The 23,980-nt window shown below is 47.3% G+C and overlaps 1 protein-coding gene across 8 annotated transcripts in view; it reads left to right on the top strand.

The window, feature by feature from the left end:
• Positions 1–23,980, top strand: part of LOC146811006 (uncharacterized) — a 1,023,327-nt gene that overhangs the window by 825,544 nt on the left and 173,803 nt on the right. For 6 of the 8 annotated variants that reach the window (XR_014965768.1, XM_085614480.1, XM_085614477.1 and 3 more), the window contains 3 exons: positions 377–428; positions 5,205–5,243; positions 10,034–10,072. Coding sequence is in view for 6 of the 8 variants with exons in the window: in XM_085614480.1 (XP_085470606.1) it covers positions 377–428; positions 5,205–5,243; positions 10,034–10,072 (130 nt within the window). In the remaining 2 variants the exon portion in view is untranslated. The remainder of the gene's footprint in view (positions 1–376; positions 429–5,204; positions 5,244–10,033; positions 10,073–23,980) is intronic. The other 2 variants (XR_014965769.1, XM_085614482.1) reach the window with 1 other exon arrangement.

Below are 23,980 nucleotides of genomic sequence, written 5' to 3'. Positions count from 1 at the left end.
TAATGGCTTTGCGTGGTTACAATGTGGTCATTGTAACGACCGCGTTGTAATGACATCGCGGTGTAATCACCGCGATGTAAAGGTTGTTTCCCCTGGGAGGGCCAGCCATTCCCAATGGGGTCGCAAATTGCGAGTGCCTCATGAATATTGATGAGGCTTGCATTTTGCGACCCCTTTGGAAATCACAATCAGTGTCTGAGACACTGTTGTACATTTGAAATTGCGACTCGCAAATTGTGACTCGCAATAGAGAGCAATTTGCGACTCACTATTTCAAATGGCCGTACATCTGGCCCTTAGTCTCTATTGATGCGCTGTTACACCTTTGCTCACTCGAGATGAAATATGCAAATCACTTATCTCTTTTTTTGGCCAGGTGGAGGAGACCAGCTCTCGCCAGGAACATTCTTTTCAGGAGAGTTTCTTTGGTATGCTTGATGTTCTTTGTGGAATTTCCTATTGCCTAGCAAGGCACAGTTCCATTGGAAGTGGTATTTATACTATCCCGAACCAAAGTTGGATGTAGAGATTTTCAAGTCTCGTGCAGTCATCTGAGAAGTTTCAAGGCCTTTTCAGTAAATCCATGTTCTCACCACTTGTGTATAGCTTACTCAAGAAATGGTATATAGGTGCACTTTGGATTGGCATTGCTTTAGTCTTTTAGCGATCTGCAGGTATTGCAAGCGCATGCATTCTTTCAGTGCTGGTTGTTTCTTTTTTGGTGTTGCCTTGCTGCTGCAGAACTTAACATTTACTTAGCTTGCCTTATGCCAGCCGGCCAATCCCTCTGTCATAAGCAGGCATTCACCTAGACTAGATGTTAATGGTATACTTTTCCCACTTTATTTTCATACCCACTAAGTCCACACTAGAGAAAATTTGCATTTGGCGCCTTCTGGGACCAAACATGGGAAAGTACGTGTGTGGTCATAACAGTTTCCTCCCTTTAAGGACCACTGTCACAGTGGTGGCTTAGGTTTGGTGGGATGCTGTTGATGGTACTTGTTTATGATCCTAGGTGCATGGAAGTGACCAGCTGGCTCCCAAGAGCATTCCTCTGTCCCGAATCCATTCCAGTCTACTAGAGTGTGCTGAAAGTTTTATAAAATTATTTCAAGAAAACTGTGGTTTCTATCAAGTCTCTCAGTTCCCATTTGTATGGACCACCTGAGGGACCTGTGGTCTGTCTGAATCCGGAATTGAGTCCCAAACAGGCATGGTCTCAACTTCTTTAGTGCCCAGACCACAGCAAAGGCTTCCCTTTCAATAGCACTCCAGTTCTATTCACTAGGAAGTAACCTCCTAGAGAAAAAATCAACAGGTTGATCTAGACCCTTCATATTCAACTGTGATAGGACTGCCCCTATGCCATGTTCTTAGGCATCAGTTTGCACAATGAATTCACTGGAAATGTCACGGGCATTGAGCACAGGGCCTTGCACATGGTCTGCTTTAGGGAGTTAAATGCGTTTTGGCATGCATCTGTCCAAATCACATTTCTGGGCTACATTTTTGGAGTCAGCTCAGTCAAGGGGCCAACAATGGGGCTATATGTCATGACAAACCTCCTGTAGCAACTTGTGAGGATTAGGAAGGCTTTCTCCTCAGTTTAGGGTTTTGGGGGCTCCTAGGCATATGTAGTTTATTTCTTGGCGTGGAGGGGCTACATCTTACTCCTGCCTCCAAGGTCTCCCAAGCACACCACTGACCCCTGCCCTATCTGGCACTTACTGGTCTTGATAGTCAGTCCTGTGTCCTGTAGGGCCTGAAGCACTCCTGCCAGGTGAAAAAGGTGGTCCTACCAACTGCTACTGAATACTGCTATGTCATCCAAGTACGCAGCACCTGAAGACCCCCATTCCAGTCAAACCCTGGCTCACCAGCCTCTGGAAGGTGGCAGGGGCATTATTTAATCTAGAGGGCATCACTTTAAACTGGTATTGGCCCTCTGGAGTGGAGAAGGTGACCTCTCCATGGCTTCTTCGGTTAGGGCGATTGTCCAGTATCCTGAAGTAAGGACAAAAGTACTCTGGAACTGGGCAGCCCCTAACCTGTCAATCAGCTCATCAGCCCAGGGAATTGTATGAGCATCAGTCTTGGTCAATGAATTGAGCTCCTATAATCCACCCAGAACCGGAGTTCTAGTGTGGTGCTCTGTGGGGCGGCTTTTGGTACCAGCCCTACTGGGCTGGACCATGGGCTCCCGGAGGGTTCAATCACCCCCAACTCCAACATCTTGGATACCTCATCCTTGATGCTAGTCCTCACTCTGTACAATAGCCTAAAGATCTTATTTTTGACAGGAAGGCTTTCTCTCGTGTCCTATCCTTGATACTCAGTTGGGTAGTCCCAGGAGTAAGGTAAAACAGTGATCAAAATTGTCCTATTAACTTGTGATATTCTCTCTGCTTATCTGAAGTCAGGTTAGGGGAAAGGTTTACACCTTCCACTCTCTTTTGTTTGCAGGAGTTCAGGGAGAGGTTTACTCTCCTCTTTGTCCCCTCCTTCTGTCAACAACAAAATAGCTGACCTAAGATCTCTCAAAGTGTGGTTTGGGGCGGTTGGGGTGTCTGGGGGTCTTGATGCCCAGCAGGTATCTGACTGCACCCTCATCTCAATTATCTCATCTGGCCCAGTTCAATGGTCTTGGAGGGTCCCGGGTTCCATCATCCACACTTTCTGCCCAGGCTGGAATTCCGCCAGGGTAGCCATTTGGTCGTACCATTGTTTCATTACCTCCTGGCTGGCCTCGAACTTGTCAGGAGCTTGCTTCCAGAACTTGGCCATCTGGCTCCTGAAGGCTAACAACATCTTGGAGGGGGTTTCGTGAGAGCCTGCTCACACCCCTCACTAACCAGACTAAGAGGTCCCCTCACTGGATAATCATACAGAGGTTCTCAGGGATTAAAGCCAACTCTCTTATCAGGTACTTCTCTCTAAGCAAAGAGTAGGCATGGTACGAGGGCCTCACGCCTACACCTCATGGCCTCAGGTAGGCCCTTAATCTCACCTTTAAAGGTTGTGTTGAATCTCTCAACACGCCAATTAGTTTGCGGATGGTAGGGTGTTGAAAAGATATAAGTAACTCCACACTCTCTCCACATTGACTGCATATAAGCAGACATGCATTTGGTTTCCCTATCAGACACCACTTCCTTGGGGAAACCCTTTTGGGTTAAAATCCCCATTAAGGCCTTATCCACTGCAGGGGCAGTTGCAGTCCTACCCTCTAGGTTCTTTGTGGCATGAACCCCCCCAAACCAGGATAAACCTCTTGCCAGTGTCTGTCTGTTGATCCATGGGCCCTACATTTTCGATGCCCATTCCATCTGAGTACTATCCAAGTATACTTTGCGTTATGGAAACAATTTTAAGCGCCCATGAATTATGTATATAAATGTGTATACATTTATATCTATTGGTCCATCCTCTCTAATAGCACTTTTCTGAACACTGTACTACTCTAGGATATGATGTGATACTGATGAGTTTTATACATTTTTGTTCATGGGTTTGATTTTAATACACAATTAATACTATCAATTTATGGGAGTATCCTGATATTTATCAATAGCAACAAGGGTAATGAAATTGTAATTTTTACGAACTCTACTGGGATAACTTTTCTGACTTTTACAAACAAAAATGTAAATTATATTTATGTATTAAGGGACGCTAACTTAAGTTAAATTTGTTATATGGATGTTTTGTAAATTTGACAGTTATAACACCGAATAAGGTATCTTTTGACTTTGTACGTTACTCATCATTCGAACCAAAAACGATTTTTTAGTACATCTTTCACCCCTATACCTGAATCTAAGTTCTATGGTTTTCAGAAAGTAGAGTAACTTTCTCAACTTCTTTTAGGAGCTAGTTATCAGCCAGTCTGCAGATTATGTCCGAGTTTTCCTTAAATCAGGAGCTGAACTCTGGCCCTTTTCTTGGTTCCCTTGGCGATTATATACAAGATCAAGTCTCAAAACAGGAATGTGATTGTGCTGAAAGATTTATCAAATTATTTGTAAAACTATGGATTCTATCAAGTGTTTTGGGGCCAGATGTACGAGGTGATTTTGCATGGGCAAATGGGTTTGCGACCCATTTGCGCATGCAAAGTCACTGTGGGCCATGTACAAACACTATTTTACGAGTCGCAAAAAATTTTAGACAAGAAAAATAGTGTTTAGCGAGTCACAATTAGGAGGGGGTGTTCCAAGTGCGTCCCTCCATTAATTGCAACTGGCAGCCCTATGTGTGAATGTTTTGCGACCGCAATTATGCAAAACACTTGCAATTTCTCTTCAAGAGGGTCGTAATGTGGTCACAAATGGGTAGGGGTCCCCAGGGGACACCTTCCCCTTTGTAATGAAGCTGCAGGCAGTGTTCCAGGGACCACTACCTGCCCTTAAAAAATGTAATAAAAACATTACATTTATTTTTCTAAAATGCATACGGTTTTCCGTTAAGGAACACGGGCTGCATTAAAAAAAAAAAACTGCTTTGTTTAAAAGCAGTCCCAGACATGGAGGTCTGCTGAGTCCAGCAGGCCACCATCCCTGCAAGGGAATATGACTCGTTATTAGGCGAATCAATACATCACGTGGCATTACAACGCGGTCGTTACAACGATCGCATTGTTACCAGAGAATGCCATTACTACGCAAGTCATTACATCGACTCGCAGTAGGTGGCGTGCTTAGAAATTTATAATTTACTATTCCAACTCCAGCCTACGCAACAGTAGGGAAGGTGTTGGAATAGCAAAGTATACTATTCCCTATGTTAGCACGCCATCTACTACAAGTCAATGTAATGACTTTTGTAGTAATGGCTTTGCGTGGTTACAACGTGGTCATTGTAACGACCGCGTTGTAATGACATCGCGGTGTAATCACCGCTATGTAAAGGTTGTTTCCCCTGGGAGGGCCAGCCATTGCCAATGGGGTCGCAAATTGCGAGTGCCTCATGAATATTGATGAGGCTCGCATTTTGCGACCCCTTTGGAAATCACAATCAGTGTCTGAGACACTGTTGTACATTTGAAATTGCGACTCGCAAATTATGACTCGCAATAGAGAGCAATTTGCGACGCACTATTTCAAATGGCCGTACATCTGGCCCTTAGTCTCTATCGATGCGCTGTTACACCTTTGCTCACTCGAGATGAAATATGCAAATCACTTATCTCTTTTTTTGGCCAGGTGGAGGAGACCAGCTCCCGCCGGGAACATTCTTTTCAGGTGAGTTTCTTTGGTATGCTTGATGTTCTTTGTGGAATTTCCTATTGCCTAGCAAGGCACAGTTCCATTGGAAGTGGTATTTATACTATCCCGAACCAAAGTTGGATGTAGAGATTTTCAAGTCTCGTGCAGTCATCTGAGAAGTTTCAAGGCCTTTTCAGTAAATCCATGTTCTCACCACTTGTGTATAGCTCACTCAAGAAATGGTATATAGGTGCACTTTGGATTGGCATTGCTTTAGTCTTTTAGCGATCTGCAGGTATTGCAAGCGCATGCATTCTTTCAGTGCTGGTTGTTTCTTTTTTGGTGTTGCCTTGCTGCCGCAGAACTTAACATTTACTTAGCTTATCTTATGCCAGCCAGCCAATCCCTCTGTCATAAGCAGGCATTCTCCTAGACTAGATGTTAATGGTACACTTTTCCCTCTTTATTTTCATACCCACTAAGTCCACCCTGGGGAAAATTTGCATTTGGTGCCTTCTGGGACTAAACATGGAAAAGTACGTGTGTGGTCATAACAGTTTCCTCCCTTTAAGGACCACTTTCACAGTGGTTGCTTAGGTTTGGTGGGATGCTGTTGATGGTACTTGTTTAAGATCCTACGTGCATGGAAGTGACTAGTTGGCTCCCAAGAGCATTCCTCTGTCCCGAATCCATTCCAGTCTACTAGAGTGTGCTGAAAGTTTTATAAAATTATTTCAAGAAAACTGTGGTTTCTATCAAGTCTCTCAGTTCCCATTTGTATGGACCACCTGAGGGACCTGTGGTCTGTCTGAATCCGGAAGTGAGTCTCAAACAGGCATGGTCTCAACTTCTTTAGTGCGCAGACCACAGCAAAGGCTTCCCTTTCAATAGCACTCCACTTCTATTCACTAGGAAGTAACCTCCAAGAGAAAAAATCAACAGGTTGATCTAGACCCTTCATATTCAACTGTGATAGGACTGCCCCTATGCCATGTTCTTAGGCATCAGTTTGCACAATGAATTCACTGGAAAGGTCACGGGCATTGAGCACAGGGCCTTGCACATGGTCTGCTTTAGGGAGTTAAATGCTTTTTGGCATGCATCTGTCCAAATCACATTTCTGGGCTACATTTTTGGAGTCGGCTCAGTCAAGGGGCCAACAATGGGGCTATATGTCATGACAAACCTCCTGTAGCAACCTGTGAGGATTAGGAAGGCTTTCTCCTCAGTTTAGGGTTTTGGGGGCTCCTAGGCATATGTAGTTTATTTCTTGGCCTGGAGGGGCTGCATCTTTCTCCTGCCTCCAAAGTCTCCCAAGCACACCACTGACCCCTGCCCTATCTGGCACTTACTGGTCTTGATAGTCAGTCCTGTGTTCTGTAGGGCGTGAAGCATTCCTGCCAGGTGAAAAAGGTGGTCCTACCAGCTGCTACTGAATACTGCTATGTCATCCAAGTACGCAGCACCTGAAGACCCCCATTCCAGTCAAACCCTGGCTCACCAGCCTCTGGAAGGTGGCCGGGGCATTATTTAATCTAGAGGGTATCACTTTAAACTGGTATTGGCCCTCTGGAGTGGAGAAGGTGACCTCTCCATGGCTTCTTCGGTTAGGGCGATTGTCCAGTATCCTGAAGTAAGGACAAAAGTACTCTGGAACTGGGCAGCCCCTAACCTGTCAATCAGCTCATCAGCCCAGGGAATTGTATGAGCATCAGTCTTGGTGAATGAATTGAGCTCCTATAATCCACCCAGGACTGGAGTTCTAGTGTGGTGCTCTGTGGGGCAGCTTTTGGTACCAGCCCTACTGGGCTGGACCATGGGCTCCCGGAGGGTTCAATCACCCCCAACTCCAACATCTTGGATACCTCATCCTTGATGCTAGTCCTCACTCTGTACAATAGCCTAAAGATCTTATTTTTGACATGAAGGCTTTCTCTCGTGTCCTATCCTTGATACTCAGTTGGGTAGTCCCAGGAGTAAGGTAAAACAGTGATCAAAATTGTCCTATTAACTTGTGATATTCTCTCTGCTTATCCGAAGTCAGGTTAGGGGAAAGGTTTACACCTTCCACTCTCTTTTGTTTGCAGGATTTCAGGGAGAGGTTTACTCTCCTCTTTGTCCCCTCCTTCTGTCAACAACAAAATAGCTGACCTAAGATCTCTCAAAGTGTGGTTTGGGGCGGTTGGGGTGTCTGGGGGTCTTGATGCCCAGCAGGTATCTGACTGCACCCTCATCTCAATTATCTCATCTGGCCCAGTTCAGTGGTCTTGGAGGGTCCCGGGCTCCATCATCCACACTTTCTGCCCAGGCCGGAATTCCACCAGGGTAGCCATTTGGTCGTACCATTGTTTCATTACCTCCTGGCTGGCCTCGAACTTGTCAGGAGCTTGCTTCCAGAACTTGGCCATCTGGCTCCTGAAGGCTAACAACATCTTGGAGGGGGTTTCTTGAGAGCCTGCTCACACCCCTCACTAACCAGACTAAGAGGTCCCCTCACTGGATAATCATACAGAGGTTCTCAGGGATTAAAGCCAACTCTCTTATCAGGTACTTCTCTCTAAGCAAAGAGTAGGCATGGTACGAGGGCCTCATGCCTACACCTCATGGCCTCAGGTAGGCCCTTAATTTCACCTTTAAAGGTTGTGTTGAATTTCTCAACACGCCAATTGGTTTGCGGATGGTAGGGTGTTGAAAAGATATAAGTAACTCCACACTGACTCCACATTGACTGCATATAAGCAGACATGCATTTGGTTTCCCTATCAGAGACCACTTCCTTGGGGAAACCCTTTTGGGTTAAAATCCCCATTAAGGCCTTATCCACTGCAGGGGCAGTTGCAGTCCTACCCTCTAGGTTCTTTGTGGCATGAACCCCCCCAAACCAGGATAAACCTCTTGCCAGTGTCTGTCTGTTGATCCATGGGCCCTACATTTTCGATGCCCATTCCATCTGAGTACTATCCAAGTATACTTTGCGTTATGGAAACAATTTTAAGTGCCCATGAATTATGTATATAAATGTGTATACATTTATATCTATTGGTCCATCCTCTCTAATAGCACTTTTCTGAACACTGTACTACTCTAGGATATGATGTGATACTGATGAGTTTTATACATTTTTGTTCATGGGTTTGATTTTAATACACAATTAATACTATCAATTTATGGGAGTATCCTGATATTTATCAATAGCAACAAGGGTAATGAAATTGTAATTTTTACGAACTCTACTGGGATAACTTTTCTGACTTTTACAAACAAAAATGTAAATTATATTTATGTATTAAGGGACGCTAACTTAAGTTAAATTTGTTATATGGATGTTTTGTAAAATTGACAGTTATAACACCGAATAAGGTATCTTTTGACTTTGTACGTTACTCATCATTCGAACGAAAAACGATTTTTTAGTACATCTTTCACCCCTATACCTGAATCTAAGTTCTATGGTTTTCAGAAAGTAGAGTAACTTTCTCAACTTCTTTTAGGAGCTAGTTATCAGCCAGTCTGCAGATTATGTCCGAGTTTTCCTTAAATCAGGAGCTGAACTCTGGCCCTTTTCTTGGTTCCCTTGGCGATTATATACAAGATCAAGTCTCAAAACAGGAATGTGATTGTGCTGAAAGATTTATCAAATTATTTGTAAAACTATGGATTCTATCAAGTGTTTTGGGGCCAGATGTACGACGTGATTTTGCTTGGGCAAATGGGTTTGCGACCCATTTGCGCATGCAAAGTCACTGTGGGCCATGTACAAACACTATTTTACGAGTCGCAAAAAATTTTAGACAAGAAAAATAGTGTTTAGCGAGTCACAATTAGGAGGGGGTGTTCCAAGTGCGTCCCTCCATTAATTGCAACTGGCAGCCCTATGTGTGAATGTTTTGCGACCGCAATTATGCAAAACACTTGCAATTTCTCTTCAAGAGGGTCGTAATGTGGTCACAAATGGGTAGGGGTCCCCAGGGGACACCTTCCCCTTTGTAATGAAGCTGCAGGCAGTGTTCCAGGGACCACTACCTGCCCTTAAAAAATGTAATAAAAACATTACATTTATTTTTCTAAAATGCATACGGTTTTCCGTTGAGGAACACGGGCTGCATTAAAAAAAAAAAACTGCTTTGTTTAAAAGCAGTCCCAGACATGGAGGTCTGCTGAGTCCAGCAGGCCACCATCCCTGCAAGGGAATATGACTCGTTATTAGGCGAATCAATACATCACGTGGCATTACAACGCGGTCGTTACAACGATCGCATTGTTACCAGAGAATGCCATTACTACGCAAGTCATTACATCGACTCGCAGTAGGTGGCGTGCTTAGAAATTTATAATTTACTATTCCAACTCCATCCTACGCAACAGTAGGGAAGGTGTTGGAATAGCAAAGTATACTATTCCCTATGTTAGCACGCCATCTACTACAAGTCAATGTAATGACTTTTGTAGTAATGGCTTTGCGTGGTTACAACGTGGTCATTGTAACGACCGCGTTGTAATGACATCGCGGTGTAATCACCGCTATGTAAAGGTTGTTTCCCCTGGGAGGGCCAGCCATTGCCAATGGGGTCGCAAATTGCGAGTGCCTCATGAATATTGATGAGGCTCGCATTTTGCGACCCCCTTTGGAAATCACAATCAGTGTCTGAGACACTGTTGTACATTTGAAATTGCGACTCGCAAATTATGACTCGCAATAGAGAGCAATTTGCGACGCACTATTTCAAATGGCCGTACATCTGGCCCTTAGTCTCTATCGATGCGCTGTTACACCTTTGCTCACTCGAGATGAAATATGCAAATCACTTATCTCTTTTTTTGGCCAGGTGGAGGAGACCAGCTCCCGCCGGGAACATTCTTTTCAGGTGAGTTTCTTTGGTATGCTTGATGTTCTTTGTGGAATTTCCTATTGCCTAGCAAGGCACAGTTCCATTGGAAGTGGTATTTATACTATCCCGAACCAAAGTTGGATGTAGAGATTTTCAAGTCTCGTGCAGTCATCTGAGAAGTTTCAAGGCCTTTTCAGTAAATCCATGTTCTCACCACTTGTGTATAGCTCACTCAAGAAATGGTATATAGGTGCACTTTGGATTGGCATTGCTTTAGTCTTTTAGCGATCTGCAGGTATTGCAAGCGCATGCATTCTTTCAGTGCTGGTTGTTTCTTTTTTGGTGTTGCCTTGCTGCCGCAGAACTTAACATTTACTTAGCTTATCTTATGCCAGCCAGACAATCCCTCTGTCATAAGCAGGCATTCTCCTAGACTAGATGTTAATGGTACACTTTTCCCTCTTTATTTTCATACCCACTAAGTCCACCCTGGGGAAAATTTGCATTTGGTGCCTTCTGGGACTAAACATGGAAAAGTAAGTGTGTGGTCATAACAGTTTCCTCCCTTTAAGGACCACTTTCACAGTGGTTGCTTAGGTTTGGTGGGATGCTGTTGATGGTACTTGTTTAAGATCCTAGGTGCATGGAAGTGACTAGTTGGCTCCCAAGAGCATTCCTCTGTCCCGAATCCATTCCAGTCTACTAGAGTGTGCTGAAAGTTTTATAAAATTATTTCAAGAAAACTGTGGTTTCTATCAAGTCTCTCAGTTCCCATTTGTATGGACCACCTGAGGGACCTGTGGTCTGTCTGAATCCGGAAGTGAGTCTCAAACAGGCATGGTCTCAACTTCTTTAGTGCGCAGACCACAGCAAAGGCTTCCCTTTCAATAGCACTCCACTTCTATTCACTAGGAAGTAACCTCCAAGAGAAAAAATCAACAGGTTGATCTAGACCCTTCATATTCAACTGTGATAGGACTGCCCCTATGCCATGTTCTTAGGCATCAGTTTGCACAATGAATTCACTGGAAAGGTCACGGGCATTGAGCACAGGGCCTTGCACATGGTCAGCTTTAGGGAGTTAAATGCTTTTTGGCATGCATCTGTCCAAATCACATTTCTGGGCTACATTTTTGGAGTCGGCTCAGTCAAGGGGCCAACAATGGGGCTATATGTCATGACAAACCTCCTGTAGCAACCTGTGAGGATTAGGAAGGCTTTCTCCTCAGTTTAGGGTTTTGGGGGCTCCTAGGCATATGTAGTTTATTTCTTGGCCTGGAGGGGCTGCATCTTTCTCCTGCCTCCAAAGTCTCCCAAGCACACCACTGACCCCTGCCCTATCTGGCACTTACTGGTCTTGATAGTCAGTCCTGTGTTCTGTAGGGCGTGAAGCATTCCTGCCAGGTGAAAAAGGTGGTCCTAAAAGCTGCTACTGAATACTGCTATGTCATCCAAGTACGCAGCACCTGAAGACCCCCATTCCAGTCAAACCCTGGCTCACCAGCCTCTGGAAGGTGGCCGGGGCATTATTTAATCTAGAGGGTATCACTTTAAACTGGTATTGGCCCTCTGGAGTGGAGAAGGTGACCTCTCCATGGCTTCTTCGGTTAGGGCGATTGTCCAGTATCCTGAAGTAAGGACAAAAGTACTCTGGAACTGGGCAGCCCCTAACCTGTCAATCAGCTCATCAGCCCAGGGAATTGTATGAGCATCAGTCTTGGTCAATGAATTGAGCTCCTATAATCCACCCAGGACTGGAGTTCTAGTGTGGTGCTCTGTGGGGCAGCTTTTGGTACCAGCCCTACTGGGCTGGACCATGGGCTCCCGGAGGGTTCAATCACCCCCAACTCCAACATCTTGGATACCTCATCCTTGATGCTAGTCCTCACTCTGTACAATAGCCTAAAGATCTTATTTTTGACATGAAGGCTTTCTCTCGTGTCCTATCCTTGATACTCAGTTGGGTAGTCCCAGGAGTAAGGTAAAACAGTGATCAAAATTGTCCTATTAACTTGTGATATTCTCTCTGCTTATCCGAAGTCAGGTTAGGGGAAAGGTTTACACCTTCCACTCTCTTTTGTTTGCAGGATTTCAGGGAGAGGTTTACTCTCCTCTTTGTCCCCTCCTTCTGTCAACAACAAAATAGCTGACCTAAGATCTCTCAAAGTGTGGTTTGGGGCGGTTGGGGTGTCTGGGGGTCTTGATGCCCAGCAGGTATCTGACTGCACCCTCATCTCAATTATCTCATCTGGCCCAGTTCAGTGGTCTTGGAGGGTCCCGGGCTCCATCATCCACACTTTCTGCCCAGGCCGGAATTCCACCAGGGTAGCCATTTGGTCGTACCATTGTTTCATTACCTCCTGGCTGGCCTCGAACTTGTCAGGAGCTTGCTTCCAGAACTTGGCCATCTGGCTCCTGAAGGCTAACAACATCTTGGAGGGGGTTTCTTGAGAGCCTGCTCACACCCCTCACTAACCAGACTAAGAGGTCCCCTCACTGGATAATCATACAGAGGTTCTCAGGGATTAAAGCCAACTCTCTTATCAGGTACTTCTCTCTAAGCAAAGAGTAGGCATGGTACGAGGGCCTCATGCCTACACCTCATGGCCTCAGGTAGGCCCTTAATTTCACCTTTAAAGGTTGTGTTGAATTTCTCAACACGCCAATTGGTTTGCGGATGGTAGGGTGTTGAAAAGATATAAGTAACTCCACACTCTCTCCACATTGACTGCATATAAGCAGACATGCATTTGGTTTCCCTATCAGAGACCACTTCCTTGGGGAAACCCTTTTGGGTTAAAATCCCCATTAAGGCCTTATCCACTGTAGGGGCAGTTGCAGTCCTACCCTCTAGGTTCTTTGTGGCATGAACCCCCCCGAACCAGGATAAACCTCTTGCCAGTGTCTGTCTGTTGATCCATGGGCCCTACATTTTCGATGCCCATTCCATCTGAGTACTATCCAAGTATACTTTGCGTTATGGAAACAATTTTAAGCGCCCATGAATTATGTATATACATGTGTATACATTTATATCTATTGGTCCATCCTCTCTAATAGCACTTTTCTGAACACTGTACTACTCTAGGATATGATGTGATACTGATGAGTTTTATACATTTTTGTTCATGGGTTTGATTTTAATGCACAACTAATACTATCAATTTATGAGAGTATCCTGATATTTATCAATAGCAACAAGGGTAATGAAATTGTAATTTTTACGAACTCTACTGGGATAACTTTTCTGACTTTTACAAACAAAAATGTAAATTATATTTATGTATTAAGGGACGCTAACTTAAGTTAAATTTGTTAAATGTGTTATATGGATGTTTTGTAAAATTGACAGTTATAACACCGAATAAGGTATCTTTTGACTTTGTACGTTACTCATCATTCGAACCAAAAACGATTTTTTAGTACATCTTTCACCCCTATACCTGAATCTAAGTTCTGTGGTTTTCAGAAAGGAGAGTAACTTTCTCAGCTTGTTTTAGGAGCTAGTTATCAGCCAGTCTGTAGATTATGTCTGAGTTTTCCTTAAATCAGGAGCTGGACTCTGGCATTTTTCTTCGTTCCCTTGGCGATTATATACAAGATCAAGTCTCAAAACAGGAATGTGAGTGTGCTGAAAGATTTATCAAATTATTTGTAAAACTATAGATTCTATCAAGTGTTTTGGGGCCAGATGTACGACGTGATTTTGCATGGGCAAACGGGTTTGCGACCCATTTGCGCATGCAAAGTCACTGTGGGCCATGTACAAACACTATTTTACGAGTCGCAAAAAATTTTAGACAAGAAAAATAGTGTTTAGCGAGTCACAATTAGGAGGGGGTGTTCCAAGTGCGTCCCTCCATTAATTGCAACTGGCAGCCCTATGTGTGAATGTTTTGCGACCGCAATTATGCAAAACACTTGCAATTTCTCTTCAAGAGGGTCGTAATGCGGTCACAAATTGGTAGGGGTCCCCAGGGGACACCTTCCCCTTTGTAATGAAGCTGCAGGCAGTGTTCCAGGGACCACTACCTGCCCTTAAAAAATTTAATAAAAACATTAAATTTATTTTTCTAAAATGCATACGGTTTTCCGTTAAGGAACACGGGCTGCATTAAAAAAAAACTGCTTTATTTAAAAGCAGTCCCAGACATGGAGGTCTGCTGAGTCCAGCAGGCCACCATCCCTGCAAGGGAATATGACTCGTTATTAGGCGAATCATTACATCACGTGGCATTACAACGCGGTCGTTACAACGATCGCGTTGTTACCACAGAATGCCATTACTACGCAAGTCATTACATCGACTCACAGTAGATGGCGTGCTTAGAAATTTATAATTTACTATTCCAACTCCAGCCTACGCAACAGTAGGGAAGGTGTTGGAATAGCAAAGTATACTATTCCCTATGTTAGCACGCCATCTACTACAAGTCAATGTAATGACTTTTGTAGTAATGGCTTGTGCTTGAGAACTCGTAGACACTCCTTGCCAGTCACCTTACCTGTGCCAGCACCATCTTCCTTGTCACAGCGTTACCGTCCCCCGCCGCCGTCAATTTCAACAGCGGCCGCGGAGTGGGGACGGACTACCTCTCCCAGCAGTCTCTGCGGCAGGGGAGCCACCCACGCAGTTTTGGCACCAGGAGGCGCACAAAAGACAGCTGTCACTGCGGCAGAGCGGGCTTGTGCTTGAGAACTCGTAGACACTCCTTGCCAGTCACCTTACCTGTGCCAGCACCATCTTCCTTGTCACAGCGTTACCGTCCCCCGCCGCCGTCAATTTCAACAGCGGCCGCGGAGTGGGGACGGACTACCTCTCTCAGCAGTCTCTGCGGCAGGGGAGCCGCCCACGCAGTTTTGGCGCCAGGAGGCGCACAAAAGAACGCTGTCACTCCCGCTTCGCGGGACCGCGCGCTAAGCCCGGGCAAAGGGCGGGCCGTCTGTGGCCGTCAGGGGCAGGAAGAGGCAGGGCTGGGCCCATTCCCTGAGAACTGGCTATCGATATGCAAGGTATTTCGCCTCCTACTACACACTGTGTTCACCTTATTCTTATAGACCTGTGTGTGACTAATTATTGTGTTACATCGTCTGTATTATCCACTATTACCACTTTGAGCCGATTAATTAAACAGACAAAGGTGCCGATTACGATCCGGTAAAAACCGGGTACGAACCGTCGGTCGGAGCGTTTTCTCCGTCCGACTCGTACCCGGTCGTAAAACTTTACAAACATGGAATTACGATTCGCACGGAAACACCATTTCCGTACGAATCGTAAAAAACACCGACCAACGAAAATATACATACAAATGTGATCCGGGAATGCTGCGACGTGACGTCGGGACGCTTTCAGGCAGCGTTTCACGACCCAGGAACCACGATTCGAACCGACAGCAGTCCGGACGGCAATATTTTCACGGCACCCAAAAAATGCCGGAAAAGTGAAGTACGTCGTGAAACCACCAGGGTAGGTGGCTCGGTACGCGCCGTACCCCCCCCCCCCGCCCCCATACGTCCGAGTCATACCCCCCCAGCCCCCGTACGTTCGAGTCGTACCCCCCCCCAGCCCCCGTACGTTCGAGTCGTACCCCCCAGCCCCCGTACGTTCGAGTCGTACCCCCCAGCCCCCGTACGTTCGAGTCGTACCCCCCTCAGCCCCCGTACATTCGAGTCATACCCCCCAGCCCCCGTACGTTCGAGTCGTACCCCCCCCAGCCCCGTACGTCCGAGTCGTACCCCCCCAGCCCCCGCACGTTCGAGTCGTACCCCCCCAGCCCCCGTATGTTCGAGTCGTACCCCCCCAGCCCCCGTATGTTCGAGTCGTACCCCCCGTGTATGTACACCCGTGTACGTGTCGAACCCCCCGTGTATGTACACCCTTGTACGTGTCGAACCCCCCGTGTATGTACACCCGTGTACGTTCGAGTCGTACCCCCACCCGTGTATGTACGGTGCATACCCCCAGCGCGTACATACACGGGTGGGGGTACGACTCGAACGTACACGGGTGTACATACACGGGGGGTTCGACACGTACACAGGTGTACATACACGGGGGGTTCGACACGTACACGGGTGTACATACACGGGGGGTTCGACACGTACAAGGGTGTACATACACGGGTGGGGGTACGACTCAAACGTACACGGGTGTACATACACGGGGGGTTCGACACGTACACGGGTGTACATACACGGGGGGTTCGACACGTACACGGGTGTACATACATGGGGGGGTTCGACACGTACACGGGTGTACATACACGGGGGGGTTCGACACGTACAAGGGTGTGTATACACGGGGGGTTCGACACGTACACGGGTGTACATACACGGGTGGGGGTACGACTCGAACGTACACGGGTGTACATACACGGGGGGGTTCGACACGTACACGGGTGTACATACACGGGGGGTTCGACACGTACACGGGTGTACATACACGGGGGGTTCGACACGTACACGGGTGTACATACACGGGGGGTTCGACACGTACAAGGGTGTGTATACACGGGGGGTTCGACACGTACACGGGTGTACATACACGGGTGGGGGTACGACTCGAACGTACACGGGTGTACATACACGGGGGGGTTCGACACGTACACGGGTGTACATACACGGGGGGGTACGACTCGAACGTACGGGGGCTGGGGGGTACGACTCGGACGTACGGGGGCTGGGGGGGTCGGCGCATACGTACGGGGGCTGGGGGCGTCGGCGCGTACGTACGGGGGCTGGGGGGGGTCGGCGCGTATGCGGGCACATGTCTCCATGGGTGCTATGGGATTTCGGTTCGGACGGTGTTTTTTCCATACGGTTGTAACATCGGACGCACGGGATGGATCGTAATTCCGCGGTCGGACTTCACTTTTCACATTTGTACGGTAAATCGTCCGTGGACGTGTCGGACACATTTTCCGACCCGAGGACGTGTGGGGAATAATTCCCAATGCGATTCGTATGGTCTTTTTACCATGCGAATCGTAATTGCCAGTTTGTACGGCACTTGTACGATTCGTACGGTAAAAAGACCGGATACGAGTCGTACGGGGAATTTTTTTACCGGATCGTAATCGGCACCAAAATGTCAACACGAATCACAAAGAGCAGAGCCTCACTGGGTGGTTCAGTGCGAGGCACCTTGGACAATTTCATTACTGGGGCTGCTTCAGTTCTTGAAAAGGAGATTGCTATGGTGGAGAGACGCCTATCGGCTGACCATGTTCTAAACAAACGTTCCTCTCTTGGACCGATACAACTGGCTGTCTCTCCGAACCCCACAACATCCGTTCCCTGCATAATACACGATCTTCGGAGCGATTCCATGATCCCTTTATCTCCCTGTGACCCTACATCTTTGACACAATCCCGTATCCACTCAATATCGCCTGCTTCTAAATCCTATCTTACTTCTTCCTCTGATTGTACACTGTAGGAAGGTGGATATCTGACTATGGTTACCCCCAACTTTTTGCCTAGTGTCTAGCTGGTTTTTCGACTTAGTTGGCCTGAGATCCTGCCATTCAGGGTCTCAGGCTGTCTGCTCTCTCTTTAAAATGGACTCCATGTACCCTAGGTACATAACCAATTGGTAAGGATCACCTTATTGGACCCTGTACAGTGTACCCTAGGTACCCAGGGCATAGGTGTACCCTAGGCCTCCCAGGGGCTGCAGCATGTATTATGCCACCCCTGGTCTGGCCTTCCAATCAGACACAACTGGCTGATCACTCAGCTGGGGCAAGGTCGTGTAATCACCCCTTGCTTAGCTATAGTATGCCTATATCTACCCTTATATATAGACACATGTGTACCTATCAGTCACTCCTATGGCAGGCCTTAACAATCCTGGAGGCAGAGTGCTTGGTAACATGTGAGATGGTGCTCTAGCATGAGCTGAGCCTGTCTGCAGCTTTCGGAACCATGTCCTTATAGCTGTTCTATGATATAGCCTACCATATACTCTTAAAGTGCCTTATAATCTTAAACGGTTATGGTAACTATGGTTTGGCTTTATCAAAACATGTCGTGTAAGGTGTCTAACACTTTGGAATAATACCCCCATACCATTTCTGGTGATGAGGATATTATTCCTCCCTTCTAGAGGGAGAGACATGTTAAAATCCTACTTTGCTGTTTAACTCTAACCAAAGCCTCAGCATCACAAAATGGATGCTGCTGCCACAGACACAAGTCTGACCTCCTGCTGCTGGGAGTGATCCCAGCCAGGGAGGCCTGGACAATAGGTTTCCTGCTTGGGGAGGTGCTAGCACTTCCCCAGACAGCCTTTAGTGTATTGGGGCAGGGTGGGCTGAAAGGAATGAGACATGCCTGGGGCACACAAGGTGTTCCTTGCATAGTCCAGTTCAAACCGGCGCTGGGGCACTCCAGCCCCAGCTCTGGCGCGAAACTGGACAAAGGGAAGTGGGTGTAACCACCCCCTCCCAGGTCCCACCCATAAGGCGTGACCTAGCAGGTATCCCAGCCCCCCAGATTAGTATAAGAGTGGGAGTTGGGCCTCAAGACTTTAGATTATCCTGAACCTGCAAAACTGAACAGAAACTCTGGACCTTCGACATTCGACGAAAGAAGAAGACTGAAGAATCTCCCTTGTAGCCAAGGAGTGGCTACCCTGTGCAAACAGGCACCATCAAGAGACTACCCTTTGCTTTGCGACCGTTCTACGAGGAACCGACTGCAGAGCCCGACCAGAGCCTTGATTTCCAGACTTCTCCGACCCTCATCCACATCTGCAGCAGAGCTGAGATCCGTGGAGGCGACGAGCGACGTGGGACCGGCTACCTGGGAAAAGTGGCTAGTAACTTACAGCGCAGCTTCTGAGGTACCCTCGAAGTTGAGCACCGGGGATTGAGAAGCCCCAACCCCAAGCACCATCTGCACCGAAGACCAGCCCCCCACACTCCACGAGTCCTGCGTGGGGCCCTTCAGCATTTTCCTGCTTGCCGCGTCTGTCCGGTTGCTTGCCCGCTGGCTAGTGGCCTTTGTGACGACGCTCCCTGAAATCTTCTGCGCTGGTTTGGCTCCTCCAGACTGGCTCCCGCTTCTCTGCAAAGAAGAAGCACCGCAGACCTTCCTGGTCTGCACCAGAAGCAAGTCCTTTGTTCTTCGTGGGTTCCGCTTGCCAAGGCTTGGTGAGTCCTAGTCCAACTTCGACGCCGCCGACAGCAAGAGCCTTCGTGGGACAGCTCGCCTCCTGGTCCTGGTCGTCCTCGACGCTTCCTGGTCCTCCTGGCTGCAGCGACAAGCTTCACCTTCACCTGCAACTCTTCACGACATCGCCTGGTTCCTTCCTGGTTCCACGTGGTCACTGGCTAGTGACCTTGACTCTGTCCCTTCTGCTTGCAGGTTTCTTCTCTTCTTGATCCCAGCCTTGGGATCCACCGGACACTCTCCCCTGACTGCCTGTCAGCATCTTTCTTCAGGCATCCATAGGAGTCGACGACGAAAACGACGCATCTTCACCCCTATGCACCCGCAGCCTGTGGGCTAGGTAACTTGGGTACTCCGGTGCTCATCAGGATAGTGACTATCCTAGTGTCTAGTTTTCAAGTCTCAACTTCCTAGCTACTCCGGAAGTGTCCTAAATCTACCGTTTTCTAAACTGTACTATTGCTATTGACTTTTACGCATTACGCGTGAGTGTTTCCACTCTGCACACGAATCCCGTGGGCCTCCCACTTCCTAACTAACGCTAGTGTAGTGAAGCCCCAGCGATTCCCTAGGCCTAGGCCTATTCTATTTCCGTGACAGTGGTTCTTATACCACTTACTTAGTATATGGGTTGCGTGGCCCCTAGGGCCTAACTGTATTACTTACCTGTGTGACTTACTGTATGCATTAATAAGACTGTGTTGTACTTACCTCTAATCTCATAAAGAGTGCTGAGGGTTTGCTTAGAATAAATACACTTTATTTTATATATATATCTGTTGTGGTGTCCTTTCATTTGGTATTCAAGGGATTATATATGGTATCACAGCTGGCTTCACATGCCATTCAGAGTTTAGCCTAAGACTGCTCTTGTCCATGCTACCACTAGGATAGCTGGTCTATAAGGTTGACTTTACAACCAATCACCATAAGGGTATTTGGACTGATATAAGGTGTACACTATAACTAGTGACATCATACATCAGGCCAACTTCTCACATACACCATCGGTTTTATCTCCTCCTAGGGCTACTGACACAAACCCTCAAAAGAAGAAGGGTAAAAGAACCACTACTATTGCTCCTCCCCCTCTGAAAAAAAGAAAGAGGGGAGCGAAGAAAAGTAATAAAACCAATATACCTGCTAACAACAAGCCTAACCAAGCAGGAAATATAGTTCTCCAGTATTTGGGGTGTCTTTCATAGATTTACATGCCTGAATCATTCCCTGTCGTCGGAGTGGGAGTCCCACGGTACATAAAAAAGCAATAATTATGCATATAACAACCAAAAAACCCTGGTAACCTGAACCAGGAAGTAAAGTAGCCTAAGCTACAAGGGAAAAAACTTCCACAGCTATGACTATCGCTGTCATTATATCCAGTCCAAACTGCAGCCAATCAGGCGACAGCACCCACCAGAATGTTCTCCTCAGAGGCTCAGGCTGTCAGATTTTCTACCGCACGTCGTGTGAAGGGAGACTCCCTGAGCTCTGCTCAGTTCTTCAAGTTTCTACTGTTTCTTCAACTTCTAGGATGTCAACTACAAAAAGATCCCTCTTCAGACCTTCTGAGTCCTGCGGAAAGCTTCGGCTTTTTTCTGAAGACCCTCACAAAAAATGCATCTATTGCCTCTATCCTGATCATGAAGTGAAGGAGTGCAAGATTTGCCGGACTTTCCCTCAGAAGACCTTAAGGGATAGAGAAGGACTTCTTCTTCTGTGGCTACAGAAGCTTAAGGATAAAGATGATCCTTTGTCAGGGATAGAAACTGCATCTGGGTCCTCTATCTCTTCCAGGAAAAGGGTGGCTGAAGAAGAGTTTTCTTCTACTGCGGCGAAGGTGTCGAGGAGAGCCCAGTCTGTTAAGGGCTCGGGTCAGTCTTCGTCTTCATCTAAGAAGACGTCTCCACCTTCAGGATCCAAGCCCTCTACGCCCCCGAGGAAATCAGGAAAAAATCTGCCAGCTAAAAGTTTTCCTGAGAGGAATTTACCTCAAGTGAGATTGCCGTCGTCGACGGCGCCGTCGACGGCAGTGGCGTCGACGGTTATTATCGTCGACGCGGTTTCAACATCGACTATTACATTCTCGTCGCCGAGACCTGCAATGATAATGTCATCAGCTTCATCGCCGTCGACGCTGGTCTCGGTGAGTGTTAAACCCATCTCGTCGACGAAGGAGGTGTCATCCCTCGTCGCAGTCCCGTCGACGGTAAGAAGCAAGAAAGTTGCTCCGTCTACGAAGACTACCTCGTCGACGTCTACTCCGTCGACGAAGATTGTGGTGCCGTCGACAGTTGCCCCGTCGACGAAGAATGCCTCGTCGACTAAGATCCATGCGTTGACGAAGATGGACGCGTCGACGCCACCGTCGACGAAGACGCCCTCGTCGACGAAGAGTGCCCCGTTGACGACGCCCTTGTCGACGAAGATTACCTCATCGTCGGCACCCTCGTCGGCGAAGATTGTCCCGTCGTCGACGACTGCCATCTCGTCGACGAAAACAGCCTCGTCATCGAAAATGGCTTCAACGTCGGGATTACCACCGTCGTCGGTTCCGTCGACGCGATTGTCACCACCTCCTCTATCTACCTGCATGGATATGCAGGTGTGGACTGCGACTCCGTCGTCTGTCGTGTCTGATCAAAGGGCAACAGCGACTACGCTTCTTCAGCGCAGAGGATCGTCTTTAGAAGCTATATCGCCTCTAAAATTGCCGGCGCAACTTTTACAATCGGAGGATAACGATTCCGAAGAAGATGAGAGATTTGGGACTGCAAGGAGTCCATCTGAGCTTCTCATCAAATATCAAGATGATGAGGATGATGATGATGACCAGTACGAAGATCCTAATATGGAACCACAGCCGACACCTCCTGCACCAGTGCCGTCTGGTCAAATGCCATTGGAACTGCTTGATAATCTGCAGTATATGTTGCAAGATTACTATAGACGTTTCCCTCCTTTGGAAACGGCGGAATCTCTTCCGTCGACACCCAGGCCAAGAGTACAGTTGTCGTCGTTACAGTCACCAAGACCACCTTCTCCGTTGCCGTCTCGTCAATCGCAGGTTACAGACGATGAAAGGGAGGAAGGAGAGGTAGATGATCAGTCTATCATGTCGGAGTGGGATAATTATCAGGTACAAACTCCTTCTCCAAGTGCTCCGGTGGACTCTCCCCCGGTGGACATTGGGAATTTCCATTCACTTATGGAAAGAGCGACCAAGAGATTCCTGATCCCCATGGAAACAAAGGAGGATGACTGCTTCCTGTTTGACTTTAAGGACCAACCAAGGAAGCAGGTTCGGGCAATCCCAATCATTGATTTTATTTGGAAGGAGGGATTGAGACTGATGGCTACCCCTAATTCTCTTCCAGCAGTGTTACCAAGGCTGGACAAGAAATATAGAGCCCCAAGTAATTCACCAGCATGCCTAATTGGTCAACCTAAGGCGGACTCTGTTATAGCGCAAGCGGCTCAGAGACGGGCTAGAAATCCATCAACGCCCATATCAGCTCCACCTGATAGAGATGGTAGAAGATTGGACGCAATAGGAAAGAAGGTGTCCACGATGGCAGCAACCACAGCTCGGGCTGCAAACTCCCTGGCGATTTTAGGGAGATACGACCGCCAGATGTGGTCCGACATCTCTCCTTTCCTCGACATGTTACCGGAGCCTCCAAAATCCGAGGCCATAAAGATCCTGCAGGAAGGAGAGTATGCATCAGCGGAGATCATTGATGCAGCAGTGGATGTGGCATCAACTGGGTTCAGGCAGTTGGCAGGAGCTGCAGTGCTGAGGAGGCAGGGTTGGCTGAAGTCAACATCTTTTCGCCAGGAGGTGCAGTCTAAAATCATAGACATGCCATTTGATGGTGAATCCTTGTTCGGTGCACACGTGGAGGAAGCACTACAGGCGATTAAGAAGGATACGGAGACGGCAAGGTCCCTGGGTAGTCTGCAATTTAAAAAATCTACCTTCTGTAGAGCCAGAGGACGTGGATCCTTCTCTAGCAGGGGAGGTTATAACCAACAGCGTTCCTTTCAGACCTCTCAATCTGGCCAAAGATCTCAGAATTATCGCCAGCAATATTACGGACAGCGAAATCAACCATATTTGCAGTCTCGTAGGAAACAGTCCTTTCGCGGACGAGAGTCCGGTAAGAAGCAATGAGTTCAGCCACCTGCCACCATCTCTACCGTTACCACGTACAAGAATTGGAGGTCAAATATCCCACTTCTATTCAAATTGGTCCAAGATTACCACAGACAAGTGGGTATTAGATATAATATCCAGAGGCCATGCTCTGGAATTCACGAAGATTCCGCCAAATTCTCCTCCCAAGGGCCCACCCCCTGCTCATCTCGAAGAGCTTTTTTCCCAAATAAATTTGATGATTCAAAAAGGAGCAATCGAAAAAGTCCCTCACCTACAGAAGGGAACGGGCTTTTATTCAAGGTTTTTCCTCATCCGGAAAAAATCAGGAGAGTGGCGTCCAATTCTCGACCTCCGCGCTCTCAACAAATTTTTAAAGAAAATGTCTTTCCGGATGTTGACGCTCCAAGAAATTCTGCAGTTGCTTTCGATGGGAGATTACATGGCCACCCTCGACCTGCAGGACGCTTATTTTCATGTACCAATCCTACCCGGGCACAGAAAATTTCTACGGTTCAGAGTGGCTGGCAGCAATTTCCAATTCAGAGTCTTCCCATTCGGACTCCGTTCCGCACCCAGAGTCTTCACAAAGGTCATAGCGCCAGTGACTG

This window comes from Triturus cristatus, chromosome 7 (assembly GCF_964204655.1).
Source record: "Triturus cristatus chromosome 7, aTriCri1.1, whole genome shotgun sequence".
NCBI classification, from domain to species: domain Eukaryota; kingdom Metazoa; phylum Chordata; class Amphibia; order Caudata; family Salamandridae; genus Triturus; species Triturus cristatus.
The sequence above is the reverse complement of the archived record's forward strand: the minus strand, read 5'-3'. Positions and strand labels throughout refer to the sequence as shown.